Raw genomic sequence first — 18,886 nt, forward strand, 5'->3', positions numbered from 1 at the left:
AAGATTGGGTCTACCCAGATAATTCAGGTAATATCCACACTGCAAGGTCCTTAATTTAATCACATCTGCAAAGGCCTTGTGGCATCAAAGTAACATATTCACAGGTTCTGGAGGTTAGTACCAGGAAATCTTTCAAGGACCATTATTTTGCCTACCACAAAAATTTTTGATAATATTTTAGGTGTGATGATGACCTTGGGGTTATGTTTAAACTACATGTTTAAAATGAAATTTATTTTGGCTGTTTTATTTGACCAAGGATCCAGATAAGATCAGCATATTCTTTTTAGATTATATAAGGAGTGGATTTAAAAAAACAATATAGATTTGAAGAACTAATACTATTTAAATGTCCATACTACCCAAAACAAGCTTCAGATTTAACATAATCCCTGTCAAAATAACCAACATTTTCCACAGAAGTAGAACAAATACTCCTACTTTGTATGGAACCACGAAAGACCAAATAGCCAAAGATATCTTGAGAAAGAAGAACAGAGCTCTTAAGTATCACAACCCCAGATTTCAAGGTATATTACAAAGCTGTAGCAATTAAAACAGTAGGGTACTGGTGCAAAAATAAACACATAGATCAATGGAACAGAGTCCAAAAATAAACTCATACTTTTATGACTAATTAATCTATGATAAAGGAGACAAGAATATACAATGGGAAAAAGTCTCTTCAACAAATAGTGTTGGGAAAACTGGAGAGCTACATACAAAAGAATGAAACTGGTCACTTTCTTACAACATACACCAAAATAAACTAAAAATGGATAAAGGGCCTAAATGTGAGACCTGAAGCCATAAAAATCTCAAAAGAAAACACAGGGAGTAATTTCTTTGATATCATCCATAGAAACATTTTTCTAAATATATCTCCTCTGGCAAAGGAAACAAAGGCAAAATTAAACTATTGGGACTACATTAAAACAAAAAGCTTTTGAACAGTGAAGGAAACCATCAACAAAACAAAAAGACAAATTACTGACTGGGAGAAGATACTTGCAAATGATTTATCCAATAAGGGGTAGGCATCTCGAATATATAAAGAACTTACACTTCAACACCAAAAACCCTACAAATAATCTGATTAACAAATGGGCAAAGGACCTGAATAAACTTTTGTCCAGTGAAGATATACAGATGGCCAACACACATGAAAAGATGCTTAACATCACTAATTATCAGGGAAATGCATATCAAAACTCCCATGAGATCTCACCTTATACCTTCCAGAATGGCTAGAATAAAAAAACATAAGAAATAGCAAGTGTGGATGGGTATATGAAGAAAAAGGAATCCTTGTGCACTGTTGGTGAGAAGGCAGATTGGTGCAGCCATTGAGGAAAAGAGTATGGAGGGTCCTAAAATAAATAAAGATAGAAACACCGTATGACCCAGTAATTTCCACTACTGGATATTTACCCAAAGAGAACGAAAATACTAATTTGAAAGGATACATGCACCCCTATGTTTATGCAGCATAATTTACCATAGCCAAGATAGGGAAGCAACCTAATTGTTGATAATAAATGGATAAAAAGATGTGAGACACACACACACACACACACACACACACATACACACATACACACAATAGGATATTAGTCAGCCATAGAAAAGAATGAGGTCAGGCAGCCCAGGTGGCTCAGTGGTTTAGTGCCACCTTCAGCCCAGGGCCTGATCCTGGAGACCCGGGATTGAGTCCCACGTCAGGCTCCCTGCATGGAGCCTGCTTCTCCCTCTGCCTGTGTCTCTGCCTCTCTCTCTCACTCTGTGTCTCTCATGAATAAATAAATAAAATCTTTTTTTTTAAATGAATGAGGTCTTGCCATTTGTGACAACATGGATGGACCTAGAGGTATTATGATAAATGAAGTAAGTCAGACAAAGAAACACAAATAGCATATGATTTCACTTACATGTGGAATCTAAAAAACAAAAGAACAAAGAATCAAAAAAAAAAAAAAGCAGAAACAGACTCACAAATACAGAGAAAAAACTAAAACTGGTGGTTGCCCAAGGGGAGATGGTGAGAGACAGAAAAAATGGGTGAAGGAAAGAGGCAGGTACTGGCTTCCATGTGGAATGAACAAGTCACGGGAATGAAATGTACACCATAGGGAATATAGTCAGAGGCACTGTCATAGCATTAAAAGGTGACAGATGGTATCTGCACTTATTGTGAGCGTAGCATAATATATGGAATTGTTGAATCACTATATTTTACATCTGAAACTAATATAAAACTGTATGTCAACTATAATAAAAAGGAAATCAGAAATTTGAATGTAAACTAGGTGCTAGATGATACCAATAGATTATGGCAAATTTTGTAGGTTTGATAATGGTTACATAAGAACAACGCCCATAATTATAGAAATGTATACCAAAATACATGTGGATAAAATGACAGTGTCTAAGACTTGCTTTCATATATTACTATCTATTACCTCTAAAAATATTATATATTTGTGTTTTATAAAAGCAAAATTACCACATTACATATATTATGCTCCCAGCTATAGCCATGCAAATCACAAAAAATATTAGTTGGTCAAGGGAGCATTCTACTAACCAAGTATGTAGATTCATGGAAATCCATTACTGCTACTAAGAAAACAGGCAAAAAAGTGCATGTCTTACTTGCTGAGGGTAAAATGGCCTCATCTTAGTATATGGTAAAAATAACAATATATTAATAGTGGTAATAATAATAATTATTATTATTATCTCATTTAATCCTTATAAAGAACCCTTAAAATAAGTCCTACTATCCTCATTTTATAGATGGAGAAACTGAGGCTCAAATAGGCCAGACAGAATGTGGATTTAAACAAAGGCCTATTCCACTCTATGGTCAGTGCTCTTAATCAATATTCAATGACTATTCTATTGATTCAGTAAATATTTATTAGCCCTGTGTAAAACTCAACAGGATTTTTATATTTTGAGATCTGTAGATGCTTTCTTAGATCCAGTCATTAAGTACAATTTAATGTTGATGATGATGAAGATAAAGAGATGTGGGGTACCTGGCTGGGTCAGTTAGTAGAGTGTGTGACTCTTCATCTTAGGACTGTAAGTTTGAGCCCCATATTGGGTATAGAGATTACTTAAAAATAAAATCTAGAAAAAGAAAGAAATGGATCCTATTAAGTACTATATATATTTTGACTTGCTTAATTGGAGAATTGAACTAATAATTTACATGAACTAGATTTTTAAATTCTAAACTTAATGAGAAGAATTATAAACTATACTTTCCCAATTGGCTACACAGGTAGTCTCTATTTACTTCTTCGAGGTAAATATTTATTTCTGATATCGAGTCCACCCAATTTAGGGCCATTAAATGTGTCAACATACTTTGAAACAGGGGTAACGTAATATAAATGTCAAGTTTCTTGGATTTCTGACAAGCTCTATAAAACAAAACAGTAATGGGCATTAAAAAACAACTCAGATTGTCAGATTTTAGGAACTTGTGATTTATGTTTCTACTAAGGGAATAAACACAGTTGAGACATTTGGACAGGAACTTATTTAATCTGTTTCTCTCAAGTCAGAGGTTGCAGTATTTATAGTTTTGAATGGCACATATATGATATTTAAATCATACAGAGTTAATCTTGTTTCTCTTTGCTTTGATTCTGAAGCATGGGTGAAGCTAGTTTATGGGTTATTATGTGCTACAGCAGAAAAATAAGACTGGAAAAAGAGACATTAGGAAGAAAATTTCAGACATTAGTTCAAAATCAGAGAAATAAAGTGCCTATATTTCACCAAAATGCCATAATTTGTGCAGTGCATTGTATTTGTGCTTAATTTTTCTACTCAATTTAAAATTGTTGTGGTATTTTTATTAGGGATCATATTTTTGTATGTAATATTAAAAAGCTGAGCTCATTGAAATTGAGACCAGAATGTTGGTGGCCAGAGGCTGGGGGGAATGGGTTGATGTTGGTCAAAGAGTATCAACTTCCACCCATAAGATTAGTAAGTTTTAGAGATCTAAGATATAGCATGTTAATACAGTTAACAAAACTATAATATATACTTGAAAGTTGTTAAAAGAGTAGATCATTAATGTTGCTACCACACACACTGCGTGGGTGCACACACACACACACACAGAGGTAATTGTGTGAAGGGATAGAGATGTTAACTAACTTTATTGTGGTAATCATTTTACAATATATATGGGTATCAAATCATCACATTGTATACCTTAAATGTACATATGTTATATGTCAATAATATCTCAATAAAGGTGGAAAAAAGCTCTCATGTCTATATTGCTCTATAGCAGGATGGTCTGACAAAAATATAATGTAAATCACATGTGTAATTTTAAATTTTCTAGTAGCCACATTAAAAAAGTAAAAAGAAATGGGTAAAATTAATTTTAATAGTATATTTTAACTCAATACGAAATGAGTCTTATAATTTCAAAATGTAATCAACATAAAAATTATCAATGAGATATTGTACTTTCTTTCATATTAAGTCTTTGAATCTATGGTGTATTTTACACTTATAGCCCTTCAATTTGGAGTAGCCACATTTCAAGTAGCCATATGTGGTTTGTAGCCATCATATTGGACAGAGCAATTTTTGAGCAAGCCCTATCTGAAGTTACCTAAATCAGGACAACCATTTTCTTGGAAAAAATAGGACAAGCCTATGAAGTAAGAATTATTTTGTAGTTTTAAATACTGGACTAATACTTCTGGAGTTCAAAATAGCACAGCTGTATTTGAGTCTCAACGCAGCTGCATCATATAAAATGAAGACACTTTAATCCAAATAGGAAACAGAGAAATTGATGAAGTGAGAAAATGCACAGCCCAAATGTGCTTGAATGAGTGGCTTCCTGCAGACCTTAAAAGAAATCTCAGCCCTGTAAATACCAGGATGGGTTTCTGGCATCTTCCGAGTGATTAATACTTAATGTAATGTGCTGAGTTTTTCCTCTTCCTAAAGGAAGCTCCTATTTTGAACATCTTCCAAACTAAAAAACAGCAACAACAAACCCCCCCAAAAAACACAACAAAAAACTCCCACACTATTATAACTGCTTTTGCAGGTCTACAGTCTATGGCTTGGTGCTCTAGAAAATTTTAAGCCACTGACCAACTGGTAAACATGGAGAAAAAATATTGGCTGCATGGCCAGACACAAAGAAAGACACATATTTGTGTTTTAGTTGAACGTATCCTTTTTGGAGGACAGAAACCAGCACTGCCACTCAGTTGGAAGTTCAGCCATGTGCATGAGTTCCACCCTCATCTTGAGTCACTGTCCCTCCTGGGGTCATGAGACTCCAAATCTCTAAGAGTGATCTGGAATACTAAGTGCTTCACATTCTATTTGAGAAAAGACCCCCTTTCAAGCTTCACACTTTACTCCAGCAGTTTCTTTCACAAATGTATTAATTTATTAATTTAATATGTATTTATTAAGAATCTGTTGTTCTAGATACTAAAAATATAAGAGTGAAAAGTGGGGGAAAACAAAAAAACTTCTTCATGGGGACAAAAAAATAAGGAAATAAATAGTAGATCAATAGTGATTAGTGCTGTACAAGAATGTAAGGCAAGGAAAAGGGATGGGCTGCATCATGATTTTAGCGTGACCGTGTAGCAGAGGAGACAGGGTACAATTTTTGATAGGATGGTTAGGGAAGGTCTCTGAGGTAACATTTGGGCAAATACCTGAAGAAGGCAAGGAGGGAGAAACAACAAATGCAAATGTGCTGAGGCAGCAACAATATTGATGTGTTGGGTACACCAGGACTCCCAAATGTCTTTGTACACCTTAAGGACCTCTCAATCTCACCTAGCCCATATATAAAGGGACATTTCAGACTTATCAATAAAAATCCACTATCTTGGGTAGTCAAATTTACCAAACTGGGAGCCAAGTCAATGATGAAAGAGACAGGAGGATAGTATAAGGTCAGAGGGTTCCCTTACGGGCTTTGATCATTTGTAAATTGAAGAATATTAACTAAAACAACATTTCTAGTTGTTGCCATATTGTTTGTCTTTTCTTTTTTCTTCCTTATCCTCCTACTTTCCTTTATCTGAACATACCTGAAGATGAGCGGACTCATTGATTAAGCCATCTAAGTACTTCTCTTCTCTCCTAATTCTGCCATTTACCATACATGATCTCTTTGGGGGCTCTGCCTTTAATCATCCACTTTCTGTTAAGTGCTGTTGCTGACCTTTACATCATCAGCAGGATCTTTGTTGGTGAGGACAAGAGGAAATTAAATCAATTAAATAATAGTCAAATCATCCTAACTGGAGGTAAACGGAAAATTGGCTGAGGAGAGTCAAACATGCAAGAAGAATTAGGTTTAAGTCTAAATATGTGTCTATAAAAGAAAAAATATGAATAGTTAATAACACCTGGCTAAGATTTAGCTAAGGCTAAATGAGAAAGAATTAATTTAAAGAAGGCCAAGTAAAGTCAGACCTGGGGAGCACAGGTTTTCTTTCATAAATTAGTGAGTCACAATAATTTAGACAATAAATGAATAATTGTGGGGTAAGATTAACTAGGTGTTTTAAGGCTGTTGAAGATCTTAAATTGCAGAGTAGGTTCAGCGTGTTTTAATATAACAATTAGCTCTCAGTAAAAGAAGAAAGCTTTTTCCTGTTCACATGTGGGTCTCTACTACGTAAGATCTTCTCTAACATTTGCTGAATCAGTATTGGAACCCAAGAATGCCTGAGTGGAGGGGCTTTGAGTTGATTTTTAACGTTCTTTAAAACAAAAGCTTGTTTTAAAATGAAAACCAATCTTATAGAAATAAGAAACAGGGAATGTTACAGCTGGAAAGGGCTCTAGTCAAAACTTTTCATTTTACAGATGAAAAGTCAGTTTCTTCATCTGTAAAATGAAAGGGTTGGGAGAAATGAGATCAAATATCTTCCACTTCCAAGAACGCATAAAATCTAGAAAGGCTAAATGGTGCCCAAAGTTGCACAGCTTGTCTGTGCCAGACTTAGAAAGTAGATTTGGTTCCCAGGATTCTTTTCATGGCTGTGAGTCAATTCTGTTTTTTTTTTTTTTTTTTTTTAAGTTTAGTCAGCCCAATTGTTTGACACAATGCAGATAAATACCCATCTTACCAAGTTGGATTTATTTTTCTATTTCAATCAATTTTCCTGTGTCATGTAAACATAACCTCAGGGATATCACCAGCCACAGAAGAATTAAAGCTTTAACAAAATACAATTGTGCTTGGAGCTGACTGAATCACTCAGTAGGATGCAACAAACTTGGCCTTTGGCACTAGGATGGAGAAACTATGGATACAATGCTTTTTAACATGCAGATTTGTGCAAAGGTGACATGAAATGGGACCTGACCATTAAAAGCAAAATGTCAATATATGGGCAGAAAAGACTAACCCTATGTAACTAGAAATCACTAATAGGTTGAAAATATCTCATTTTGAGTTCATGCTTCCCACTGCTACCATGGAACTTCTACATTTCCCTGGAGCTGTGAGAGTGTAGCATGAGATCTCCCAGCAATGATCTGGGAGTTGAGTCATCTCTAACCCTGAAGATGGAGCAGTCTGTACCTCTACATGACTCTGGGGCTCTGATCCTCTAATCTACACCGTGAGTTCCTAATCTGAGACCTACTTTTATTTCTTTTTTTTCTCTTACTTTTATTTCATCTTCTTCCAGGAAATGAGTCAACATCATGCATTAAAATATTATTTTTCCTCCTTCATAGCATAAACAAAAAAAAAAAAAGATAAAAAACTTGGAAAAATATTTATAACTTGTATTATAGACAAAAGGTTAATATCTCTAATATTTTAAAGTCCTCTAAAACTTGAAAAATAAAAATTAACAACCCTACTAGAGCAAATCCATCTTATAAATGGTTCATTTTCAGAAAAAAAATAAAAGCACATGTCTCTTAAACGTATGAACACATATTTAACCTTACTCATAATAAGAGAAGTATTAAGTCAAACCAGACGGAGACATAAATCCTCACCAACTATATAAGTAAAAATCCAAAACTGTGATAGAATTCTGCATTGGAAAAGCTGTAAAGAATAGGTGCTGTCATATGTTGCTGGTATAAATGCAAAATCACACAAACTTTATGGAGAAGAATTCGGCATCTAGGAAAATTACAAATACATTTACCTCCTAATTTGTTTCTATAAATCTATCCCAGTTCTAAAACACTGTAAAAATGTGGAAAGGTATTTATTTTAGTGTTAATAGTTGCAACGCCATTCATAATTGAAAAGGACAAGAAAAAAAGTAAATGTCTGTCAACAGATAACTAGTTGAATAATCCATGGAGTACAAAGGAGTTATAAAAAACAAGGAGAGAGAGAGCTTTACATATTGCTATGGACTATTCTCTAAAATATTGTTAAAGAAGAATCAAGTGAGGAAACATGTACAGTAGCATTTAGGAGAGTATGTTTATGTTTGTGTATTGACTTAGATTAAAAGTAAAAGTTTTAAGTAGAAGTTTTTTTAAGAAAAACCAACCAAAATGGTTGGAAAGTTAGGGTAGAGGGAACAGGGATAGAAGCTCAATGTCTCTTGTTTGGTTCTATGATTTTCATTTTGGACTTCTGTAGCTATTTAATTCTAAAATAAAAGTTAAAAACAAAATGAAACAAATGAACATTATTGTATATTCACAATATACAATCCACAGAGGAATTATTTCAAGAGCTCTTAGAACAGTAATTTTTAACTGTTCATCCCAGTTAGATATATCCAAAGGTTAAAAAGAACCACAATGAAATCTTAAGCGTTTTTCAATAATCATATTTTTAAATAATAATATGCATATTATAATTTTGAAAATATTTATTTTAAGGAAATAAGAAATTATATATGTAATAGGAAGAAGAAAAGTAGGCAGAAGAAAAAATAAAATAAAAATTTAAGGCAAAAAAAATTTAAGGCAGTTAAGTAAAATTTCTAATCTTAAATTTGAACTGAAAATATTAATATACATTTTTGATATTATTTCTCCTTTAAAACAAATAAAAATATCTACAAACAATAGATAATTGTTGTAAACAATTACAAACAATAGATATGTTGTAAACAAAATCTCTAGAAACAATTTATCTCCAAATAAATTTCCTTCTTATAAAGAACTAAGGCTTCTGGGAGAAATGACTGGTTCTAAGTAAGGGTGCAGGAAACACACAAATTAAAGTTGGAACATCTAGTCTTACCCAACGACAAAAAAAGCTATGAAAGACCCATGGGGTCATGACAAAAGGAAATAGGAGAAACTTGAAGAAGTTCTCAGTTATCATGTTGGAGTATTCTGAACATCAAAAAGAATAATGACAGCAGTAGATAGAAACATGTCAGCCATGTTAAAATCCATGTATTGAAATAATACTTTAAAAAAGAAAAATATCCTTGATCATATGTGGAGGATGCCAAGGAAACAACTCATTATTTTGAAAATTGGTAAATAAAGGGAAAGAATCAATCATTTATCCTGCTTTTTTGTTCAAATGACATTATGGGGTACTTAAATAGTTATTTATACGAGAGCACTGGCCAATAAATATAAACATCAGCTAGAATTAACATACTACTAGCTTGTAACCCTTAATTAATACTGGGCTAACTAAGCAGTAGCCATCAATACATACTAAAATCATTAGCTAAAATGGAGAATTCTAAAAGGTAATGCTTCCCTTTTATTTATTTTTTTTTAATTTTTATTTATTTATGATAGTCACAGAGAGAGAGAGAGAGAGAGAGAGAGAGAGAGAGAGAGAGGCAGAGACATAGGCAGAGGGAGAAGCAGGCTCCATGCACGGGGAGCCCGACGTGGGATTCGATCCCGGGTCTCCAGGATCGCGCCCTGGGCCAAAGGCAGGCACCAAACCGCTGCGCCACCCAGGGATCCCTAATGCTTCCCTTTTAAATTCTAGAATCCAATTTGGTAAATCTGGAGTTGAGCCTGGGACTTTGCATTTACAACAAGCAAACACATGGTGCCAATACCACTGGTCAGAGGCTATCCTAAGAAAGACAAAACAGCCCCTGACATTTGGGGGTTGACCTAGTATTATTATCTGAACCTTGGTGTTCTGCATACACAGATAATTTCATAGAACAGTATCAGACAAGGTCACTCTGTGACTATGACAGATCAAGACAAAAACGAGTATCTGGGTGGCTCAGTTGGTTAAGCATCTGAATTTTGATTTTGGCTCAGGTCATGATCTCAGGGCCCCACATTGGGCTCCACACTTAGTCGGGAGTCTGCTTGAGAGTTTCTCTCTCTCTCCTTCTGCCTTCTCCCCCAGCTCTTTCTCTTTCTCTGTCAAATAAATAAATCTCAAAAACAAAAACAAAAACAAAAACAAAAACAAAACCCCAGAGAGACAAAGGGGTGCCTAGGTGGCTAAGTCAGTTAAGTGTCTCCCTTCAGCTCAGGTTATGATCCCAGGCTCCACAGGGAGCCTGCTTCTCCCTCTCCCTCTGCCTGCCTCTCCCCCCTGCTTGTGTTCTCTCTCTCTCTCTCTGTCAAATAAATTTAAAATATATTAAAAAAAAAAGACAAAAACAAAACTACTGCATAATATGTTTCAACAGAAATAATGAACATTGTCCAAACCACAAAATTGACCAAATATCCCCCTATTCTGGCTATTTTAAGAGTTCACTACTTCTTTATCAATTTTAACTTTAGGCTCAATCCAGTCTTCCCTCATTCTGCATAAGACTTAATAAAATGCCCAATCACTGCCACTTCCTGATAGCATCTTTTCCAGAGCAAAGCTCCAATTCCTTAAACCTTCCCTAAAATCATAAACATAAGCCCAAGCCTATAATAAGTCCTTTATAACACCCTCTGAAAGGTCCCAGTGTTTCCTCTGGGGTTCATTTTCTCTCATCATAACATGTAATAAACACATCTTGTTTAGCCACAGGTGTGTTCTGGTGGTTTTTGTTGGAGAAACTGTAAAATAGTGTGATGAGTCAGGTTGACAGCTAAGTCACTAATCACTATGTGATGTTTTGCTATAGAAACTCACGGCGCCATCTATAAAGTAATTTTTCCCAGAAAGAACGTGAATCTCCTTAAGCCTCTAGATTTAACCATCAGTTTTACAAAAAATATATGGTATAGAGGAACATTTTAAGGAGCCATATTCAGTTCAATCACAAAACAAACTGCCTATTTTTCCCCAAATAACTGACAAAAATAGAAGATGGAGGAGGAACATATAAATTAAAAGAGACTCAATAATCATATTAATCAATTGTAAAATGTAGCCTTATTTGCCCCTATTTGTACAAACTATTACACAAACTAATAATGATAATGATAAAAAAGACAATTGGGGATATTTGAACAGATAATAGCTCTTTGGTAATATTAAAGAATAATTATAAGTATTTTTAGGTTTCATAATGTCAATGCTCATTTTTTAAAATATTTACAAATAAAATGATATACTGTTTGAGATTTACTTTAATCCAGTCATGATAAAAGGAGTGTAGGGGGGTATAGACAAAAATATTGGCCATATTTGGTAATTGCTGAAAGGTATATGACAATTCTTTTTATTATTCCCCTTATTCTTCATGTGTTTGAAAATTTCCATAGTAAACAATCTTTTCGAAAGTATTGTTTTACCATTTAATTCAAGAGATCACTTTTGAAAGAAGACGTTGGAGAAAAAACTAAGACAATCAGATCAAAACAGCTATACATCCTAGAAAAATAAGCTATAATGAATTTTAAATTCTGAAATTCCCACTACTGAAATTGCTTTCAGATCCATTTTTTGAAAGCCATTAGAATATTCACCTATTTCTTTCCTTTCCTTTTTTAGTCACTAACATATGTGTCAACTGCAAGCAAAGAGAAATAAGGAATTATTATGATGTGGACACAGATGATAATCTTTAGAGAAACATTTAATTTAAATGTTTGATTCTTAAATGAAAAAAAAAAATACTATCTGAGCAATTACCTGGATCTGTAGCAGACATCAGTGAACCAAAAAACAAGCAGTCAGTGAAATGGAAGTCTCCATTTTTCAACTGGCCAGCATATACCATAGCTTTCACAAAGCCATACATAATTAACCTGTTAAGAGAAAAATAAGATCTTCAAACATCAAATTGAATCTTGTGCAAACCCATGCTATCATAGCTAACATCCTAATGTGCTTCCTGAATAAGCATCATGCATAAATTACCACCACTCTGCCGATTCATGGCCATGCTAGCTCTCAGTACATTATCTAAACTCTTGACGATGAAAGACACTTTTACCAAATATTCCAACTCAATCATCTAGCAAAAAGTAACAGAACATTTTATAGAATATATAAATCTCAAGGATATAAAATAATCTGTCAAATATGTCATAGCAAATTATGTCCACAAATAGAGCAGCCAGGTTAACATCTGTTAATGGGTTGCTTTTCAGGTTTTATTGTTTTGTGTGGTTGCATGACTGAAAAGTGTTCAAATTTCAAGTCTGTCATTCCAATGAGAAAGATATTGGTCACACACAGCACACCCAGCCAACCAGTTACTTTACAATATATACTACTGCTAGTGTCAAGACACTGCCACATTGGGTACAGAATCACTGTCAGGTTAGAGCTCCTATAACTTCAATACACTGTTGAAAATGAATCCTGAAAGGTTTATGTTTTAATCTTGCAAGGGTAGCTATTCTTTTCATGAGATTATAAGCTTACCAAGCTCACATCATGGAACACCGCTTGTCTGTCTTGGTCATTATTTGCCACCCTACAGCTTTTAAATTGTATTTATTTAACTGACTGATTTTTGTCAAAATCCTAGTAGAGGAAATACAGAGATTTCTGAACAGGACCAAAGTAAATCACTATAAGTGACTCTAAGAGTCCTTAGAAATTGTAGATCCTCAGATCAATAGATGGGTGTTTAAATATTTACATGCTTTGAAAGTTAATTTCTTAAAAAATGTTCTAAGGTTGTGAGCATGGCTAAAAAGGGTAGAAAAGAGATATTAGAAATTATAATGTTAATGAGAATGCAGACGTTTCAGATTCTGTTAAAAACTTTTTCTCCATGAGAAAATATTTTGGACACATCTGCATTTAATCTAGGTTCTACAACTCACCAGCTATATGGTTTTAGGACGTTACTAAAATTTTCTGAGCCTCAATATCCTTACTAATGAAATAGTGATAATAATAATAACCCATAGAATTGTTTTAAGGATTGCCTGAGATAATATACATTTGGTTGCTGGCACAGAGTACAATCTCAATGAGGTTATTATTATTGCTAATAATATTTATCAAAATAGGTAATATTTACTTACTTTTTATATTTCTTCACAAACTTTAATGGATTTAATCCACACATTAATCCTATGAGGAACGTACTATTTGCACTTTACAGATTGGAAAACTGAACACAATGTCATCAGGTAACTTGTTCAAGATTACACAGTTATTAAGTGGCAAAATCCAGATTTGAACTGTGGAGAACTGGCTCCTGAGCCCAGGCTTTTAACCACCACATAATATTGCATAGATGAACAGTTTTATATTTTACATTATATATTATCCCATATAATATAATCACCACTATCCTGTTAGGTGGTTGTCCTGGATTGTACAAAGGCACAACAATGGAGTATCCTTAAGAACTTGGAAATAATACAAGCCTCTGAGTTATAATTATTAAAACATAGGGGTTTGAGTAGGTGGGCAACATTACTGTGAAGAGTGTGGACTATACTGGGGAGGCTGAATCTTAATTAGGCTTGAGGTGTTAACACATCTGAGAAAGGCTACGTCACGGGACACAGCAACGGTTATTGGGAACACGCAAGTACCAGAGGCCTCAATCATGGCAGTCTACTTGCACTCATGCTGGGAAGGGTATTCAGCCAGTAACCAGGTCATGCAGCCTCTTGATAGGTGTAGGGCAGCTTCATCCAGTTTATATGTTCATTTAATAGACATTTATTATTTAACCCCTACAATGTGTCAGGCTCCATGCTAGGTGCTTAAGATACATCAGTGAATAAAACAAAGATCCCCGCTCTTAGGAAGCATACATTTTAGCAAATAGCAATAAAAATTATCTTCTGGTGTTAACTCAACTTCACCACAGTCCTTTCCCATTCGAGCTACATTCAAATATTGAGCATTTACAGGCTCTGGAATCAATATAAACTTTATGACCTGTGACTATATTTCTGAATTTTATACCCATTAGTTAATCTTACAGGTTGGGAACCCAGGCTCAGAATTAAAATGACTTTTCCCATATTGCACAGAAGCCATTAGATTAGGCAAAATAAAAAATACATGCATATATACTACCCAGGCTTGGCAATATTATATAGAAACTAAAAGCCTCATATACTATTGATGGAAATGAAATTAAAGTCTTAATGAAAGTATTAATTTTTAAATATTCTATAGCTTATTAAATGGTTGCCTACAAATTTATGCTAAAAATTAATCAAACATATACCAAAACATGTATATTCAGGTTACATCAGATTTCTGTTGTTTATAAGAGTGAAAAAAGTCAAAGAAATCTAAATATCCAGTGAATAAATTACAAAACACATATAAATGGGCTCATATGCAATTGATACTGCTATATACAAGACTTTATGTTAGACACAGAAAAAGTAAATTGGTAAAGCAAATTATTAAGTGGTAACAAATAATTTCTAATTTTATAAAAATTGAACATATTTAGGCATACATACAAACAGGAAAAGATGAAAAGTATATAGTCTAGAAATTTAATAATGGTTAAAGGAATTAAATGTGACAAGTTTTCTTTTTTGCTTTTCTTTATTCTTCTAGTTCTTTTTAAAAAATTGATAATACTAAAACCAAATAACATACATTAGTGAATGCTATAATGTAACAAAATAGACTTTTACTGTGTCACTTAATCCTTAACATTCTGAGTTAGGGGCTATAATCATTCCTTTTTCAAATGAGAAAATTACGACTCAGGTTAAATAACTTGCCTAAGGTCACAGAAGTTAGCTGGATTTGAACCCAGGGAGCTGGATGCTAAGCCTACATCATTAACCACCAACTCTATAAAGCTTTTTAATTGCTTTGAAATCAGGAGAAACACACATGAATGTACACACACACACACACACACACACATACACCCCTACACACATGATTTATTTTCTTCAAATCAACTCCTGGACATAAAGTAAGTAACTATCATTCCATAGCTTACTTGAGATAATACCAAAAAAAGGAGGAAAAAAAAGTCCAGTTCAGTATAAGCTCAATACTAATAACAATGGTCATCATTGGCAATTATAATACTTCAATGACTAGTGTGCATATACCATGTACCACACCCTCCTTTATAAATGGTAACTATTGTCATTGTTGCTACATTATTATTAATAAAAACTAGTTATAACTATATTAATTGGGAAGCTAATAAAATGAAACCATCAGCAACTACCATATTCTCATAGGGTACATTCTATTAGCACTTCACAGGAAATGTTTCAGAAGGCTCAGGGAGGGATATGGCTTGATGGGGATAGAGAATCTGGTGAAGTCCAATGCATGCAATGCTGTAAAGATGATAGACTTGAATAAAACGTCCTTCAGGGGTCAGTCTGTGGTTAGTGACAGCCTGAGTTATAGGGATGGGCAGAAGCAGAACTACCTCATAAAAACCATATTTGTTGAGAACATTGATTTTAGCAAATATCCACTTAGTTCTACTCTTTGAAAAGCAAAGTGCTTGTGCTATGGAGGACCTAAAAGTAGAAATCCATAACCTGCTCTCAAAAAGCAGAGTATTACAGGATGGCAATCTTGTCATTGATGCTAATAGAAAGCATTGGGTAAAAGAGAATTTGGGGAAATGCCCAATACAATACTCTACACACTCACTTTATTGAGTGTTTATGACATGAGAACTCATTTTTAAATTTCATGAGGATATTTTACACTATTAAATTTCCACACCTAAAGACTTGTGAAAAAAGTTCCATATAGTTAATAGTCTTCTTCTGTAGTGTGCCTCCCTCTTTTTTTTTCTTCCTTCCCCTATGTTCATCTGTTTTGTTTCTTAAATTCCACATATGAGTGAAATCATATGGTATTTGTCTTTCTCTGACTGACTTACTTCACTTAGCATAATACACTCTAGCTCCATCCACATCATTCATTGCAAATGGCAAGATATCGCTCGTTTTACTGGCTGAGTAATATTCCACTGTGTGTGTGTGTGCGGGGGGGTTAATGGAAGGGAGGTGGGTGAGAGATGGGTTAAATGTGTGATGGGTATTAAAGAGGGCATTTGTGATAAGCATTGGGTGTTATACTTAAGTTATGAATCACTAAATTCTACTCCCAAAACCTATATTACATTATATGTTAACTAACTAGAATTTAAATAAAAACTTGAAACATAGAAAAGAGAAGATAGAGGCAAACCTAGAAGCCAACTCTCAGCTATAGAGAACTGACGATTACCAGAGGAGAGGTGGGTGGGGTCATGGGTTACATAGATGATGGGTATAAAAGAGGGCACTTGTGATGAGCAAAGGATGTTGTATTGAAGTGTTGAATCACTATATTGTACACCTGAAGCTAATATTACACTGGATGTTAACTAACTACAATTTCAATAAAAACTCACAAAAAAGAAAAAAAAAAGTCCCAGAAGGTTTATTTGCTTGGATGATTTTTAAGTATGCCATCTTAATCTCTATCAGTATTTTAAAGAAAAAATATCTTCTTCTAAAAAAATAGTTTTAATCAAGTAATGAATAGATTTACTAAAAAGGCAAGTTTCTTTTTAATTGCCAGGGATAAGTTAAGGGAGTTGTCAGTTTGTAGATACAGCTGTGTGGACCAGTTCCCTTAACTGTTGGAAAGCCACCTCCCTGCCTATGAAATAGGCCACTATGTGAAGTTCACTCTGAAGTGGGAAAATCCCAAACCAACAGGTTCTGGAAGCAATATGAAGGTTATAATCTACATCTAGAGTTCTGATTTCTGTACCCAAACATTTTCCTTTAGATAAATATCTTTCCCTATTTATTTGTTCACACTTTATTAATAGTATATATCTCACATTTCTTTTTTTTTTTCTGAAGCATGCATTCAAGAGCAGTTCCCCACTGGAGAATTCATAAATTCTTTTTTATTTTGAGCTTTATTGAAATACAGTTGAGGTAAGGTATACAATGTCATGATATACAATGAATATATTGCAAAATGATTACCCAAAAAGTTAGATAACATACCTATCACCTCCCAGTTATAATATTTTGTGTGTGGAGAGAACTTTTAAGATCTACTCTTTCAGCAACTTTCAAATATTCAATAGAGTATTATCAACTATAGTCATCATGCTGTGCATTACATCCCCCAAACTTACTCATCTCCTAACTGGAAGTTTGTACCTTTGGATCATCTTCATTCACATCTCTCATCCCCCCTCCCTCCCCCTGGCAAACACCAATCTATTCTCTATTTCTATCAGAGAATTAATAATTTCTTAATGCTGGGCTGGATTGGGTTGGGAAGGTCTTCTAGCCAAATTCATTTATTCATTCACTCATGCATTCACTAATTTGCCTTATTGACTCATTCATAAAACAAAAAACTACTCAAAGATATAATTTCTCCCGAGGGAGCTTACGTTTTATTGGGGGAACCAGGTATTTAATAGCTAACTTATAATTTATTATTTTATTAATATTGTGCCTAAGTCCTATGGAGAGAAGTATAGACTGCACATGTCCACAATTCTCCAGTTGGGGAATACTAAAGGGGGACTTTTATTTTATGAAAGAGATCACAAGTTCAACTTTAGAAATGTTGAGATTAAAAAAAAAATGTTGAGATTGAGCAGCTGGTGAGACTGGTATACAGATTTGGATCTCAATAAAGGATTGGCTCAGGACACAGATTTAAGTGCAGACATAGTGTGTTGTATGTTATTTCAGCCTTAGATACCCATGAAAGTCAGAAGAGAACATAAAGTGGAAGAGGGCTCAAGATGGAGGCCTAGATCCAGCATTTGAAGATGAAGCAAAGATGATGAAGCAGTGGAGGATACCAAGGATCAGTCAGAGACGTGAATGGAAATCTAGTAGAGTGTCACAGAAGTTAAGAGAAGCAAGTGTTTCAAGAAGAAGGGCACTGATAAATAGAGTTGAATGTTGCCAACAGGCCATTTTATTTAATGTCATTAGGAGTGTGGGAGCTAAAGTGAGATTAGGGAGTGTTGAAAAGCCTATGAAAAATGAGGAAATTAAGACAGGCAACATACCCAACTCCTCTGAGAAGTCTGGCTATGAGGGAAGCCAAGCCTGTCTGCAGAGAGAGAAGGGGGATTGAAGTGAGACTTCAGGTGATCATAAAGGTGTGAGGAAGAAGTTGTAAAGAAGCTCACATCTCATGAGAACTCATAAACAGAGGACACAAAACAGTAATTCTGCTTTGTTAAGATTACTGGCATTAGGTGGTAAATCTAACTTTGGGTAGAATGATATGAGCTTTAGATAGTCTATACAACAGTGGGCTCCTACAGGTGTCAAAGAAACGATTCTCTTTTGCCATTGTTTTGTCACTTTACTTAGTCTTATGAGAAATACAAAGATAAGCCAGACAAGATTTCTACCCTCAGGAAGAAGTGACAGGTCACCTACATAAGCAGAACATATGATAGAAAGTGCTATAACAGTCCTGGAAGAAGTGCAGATCAAGTGCACTAACATCACAGAAGAGAAGAAACTGTTTTATCTGGGAACTCAGGACAGGGCTTGAGAGGAAGGTGGCATATCCGCTGAACCTGACATATACATT

The 18,886-nt window shown here is 34.4% G+C and overlaps 1 protein-coding gene across 2 annotated transcripts in view; it reads right to left on the minus strand.

Annotated features, from left to right (window-relative positions):
• The window catches only part of SLC9A9 (solute carrier family 9 member A9), a 537,539-nt gene that overhangs the window by 390,885 nt on the left and 127,768 nt on the right, over nucleotides 1-18,886 (minus strand). For both annotated transcript variants that reach the window (XR_011995298.1, XM_072727072.1), the window contains exon 5: nucleotides 12,026-12,141. Coding sequence is in view for 1 of the 2 variants with exons in the window: in XM_072727072.1 (XP_072583173.1) it covers nucleotides 12,026-12,141 (116 nt within the window). In the remaining variant the exon portion in view is untranslated. The remainder of the gene's footprint in view (nucleotides 1-12,025; nucleotides 12,142-18,886) is intronic.

This window comes from Vulpes vulpes, chromosome 11, assembly GCF_048418805.1.
Source record: "Vulpes vulpes isolate BD-2025 chromosome 11, VulVul3, whole genome shotgun sequence".
In the NCBI taxonomy this organism is placed as follows: Eukaryota; Metazoa; Chordata; class Mammalia; order Carnivora; family Canidae; genus Vulpes; species Vulpes vulpes.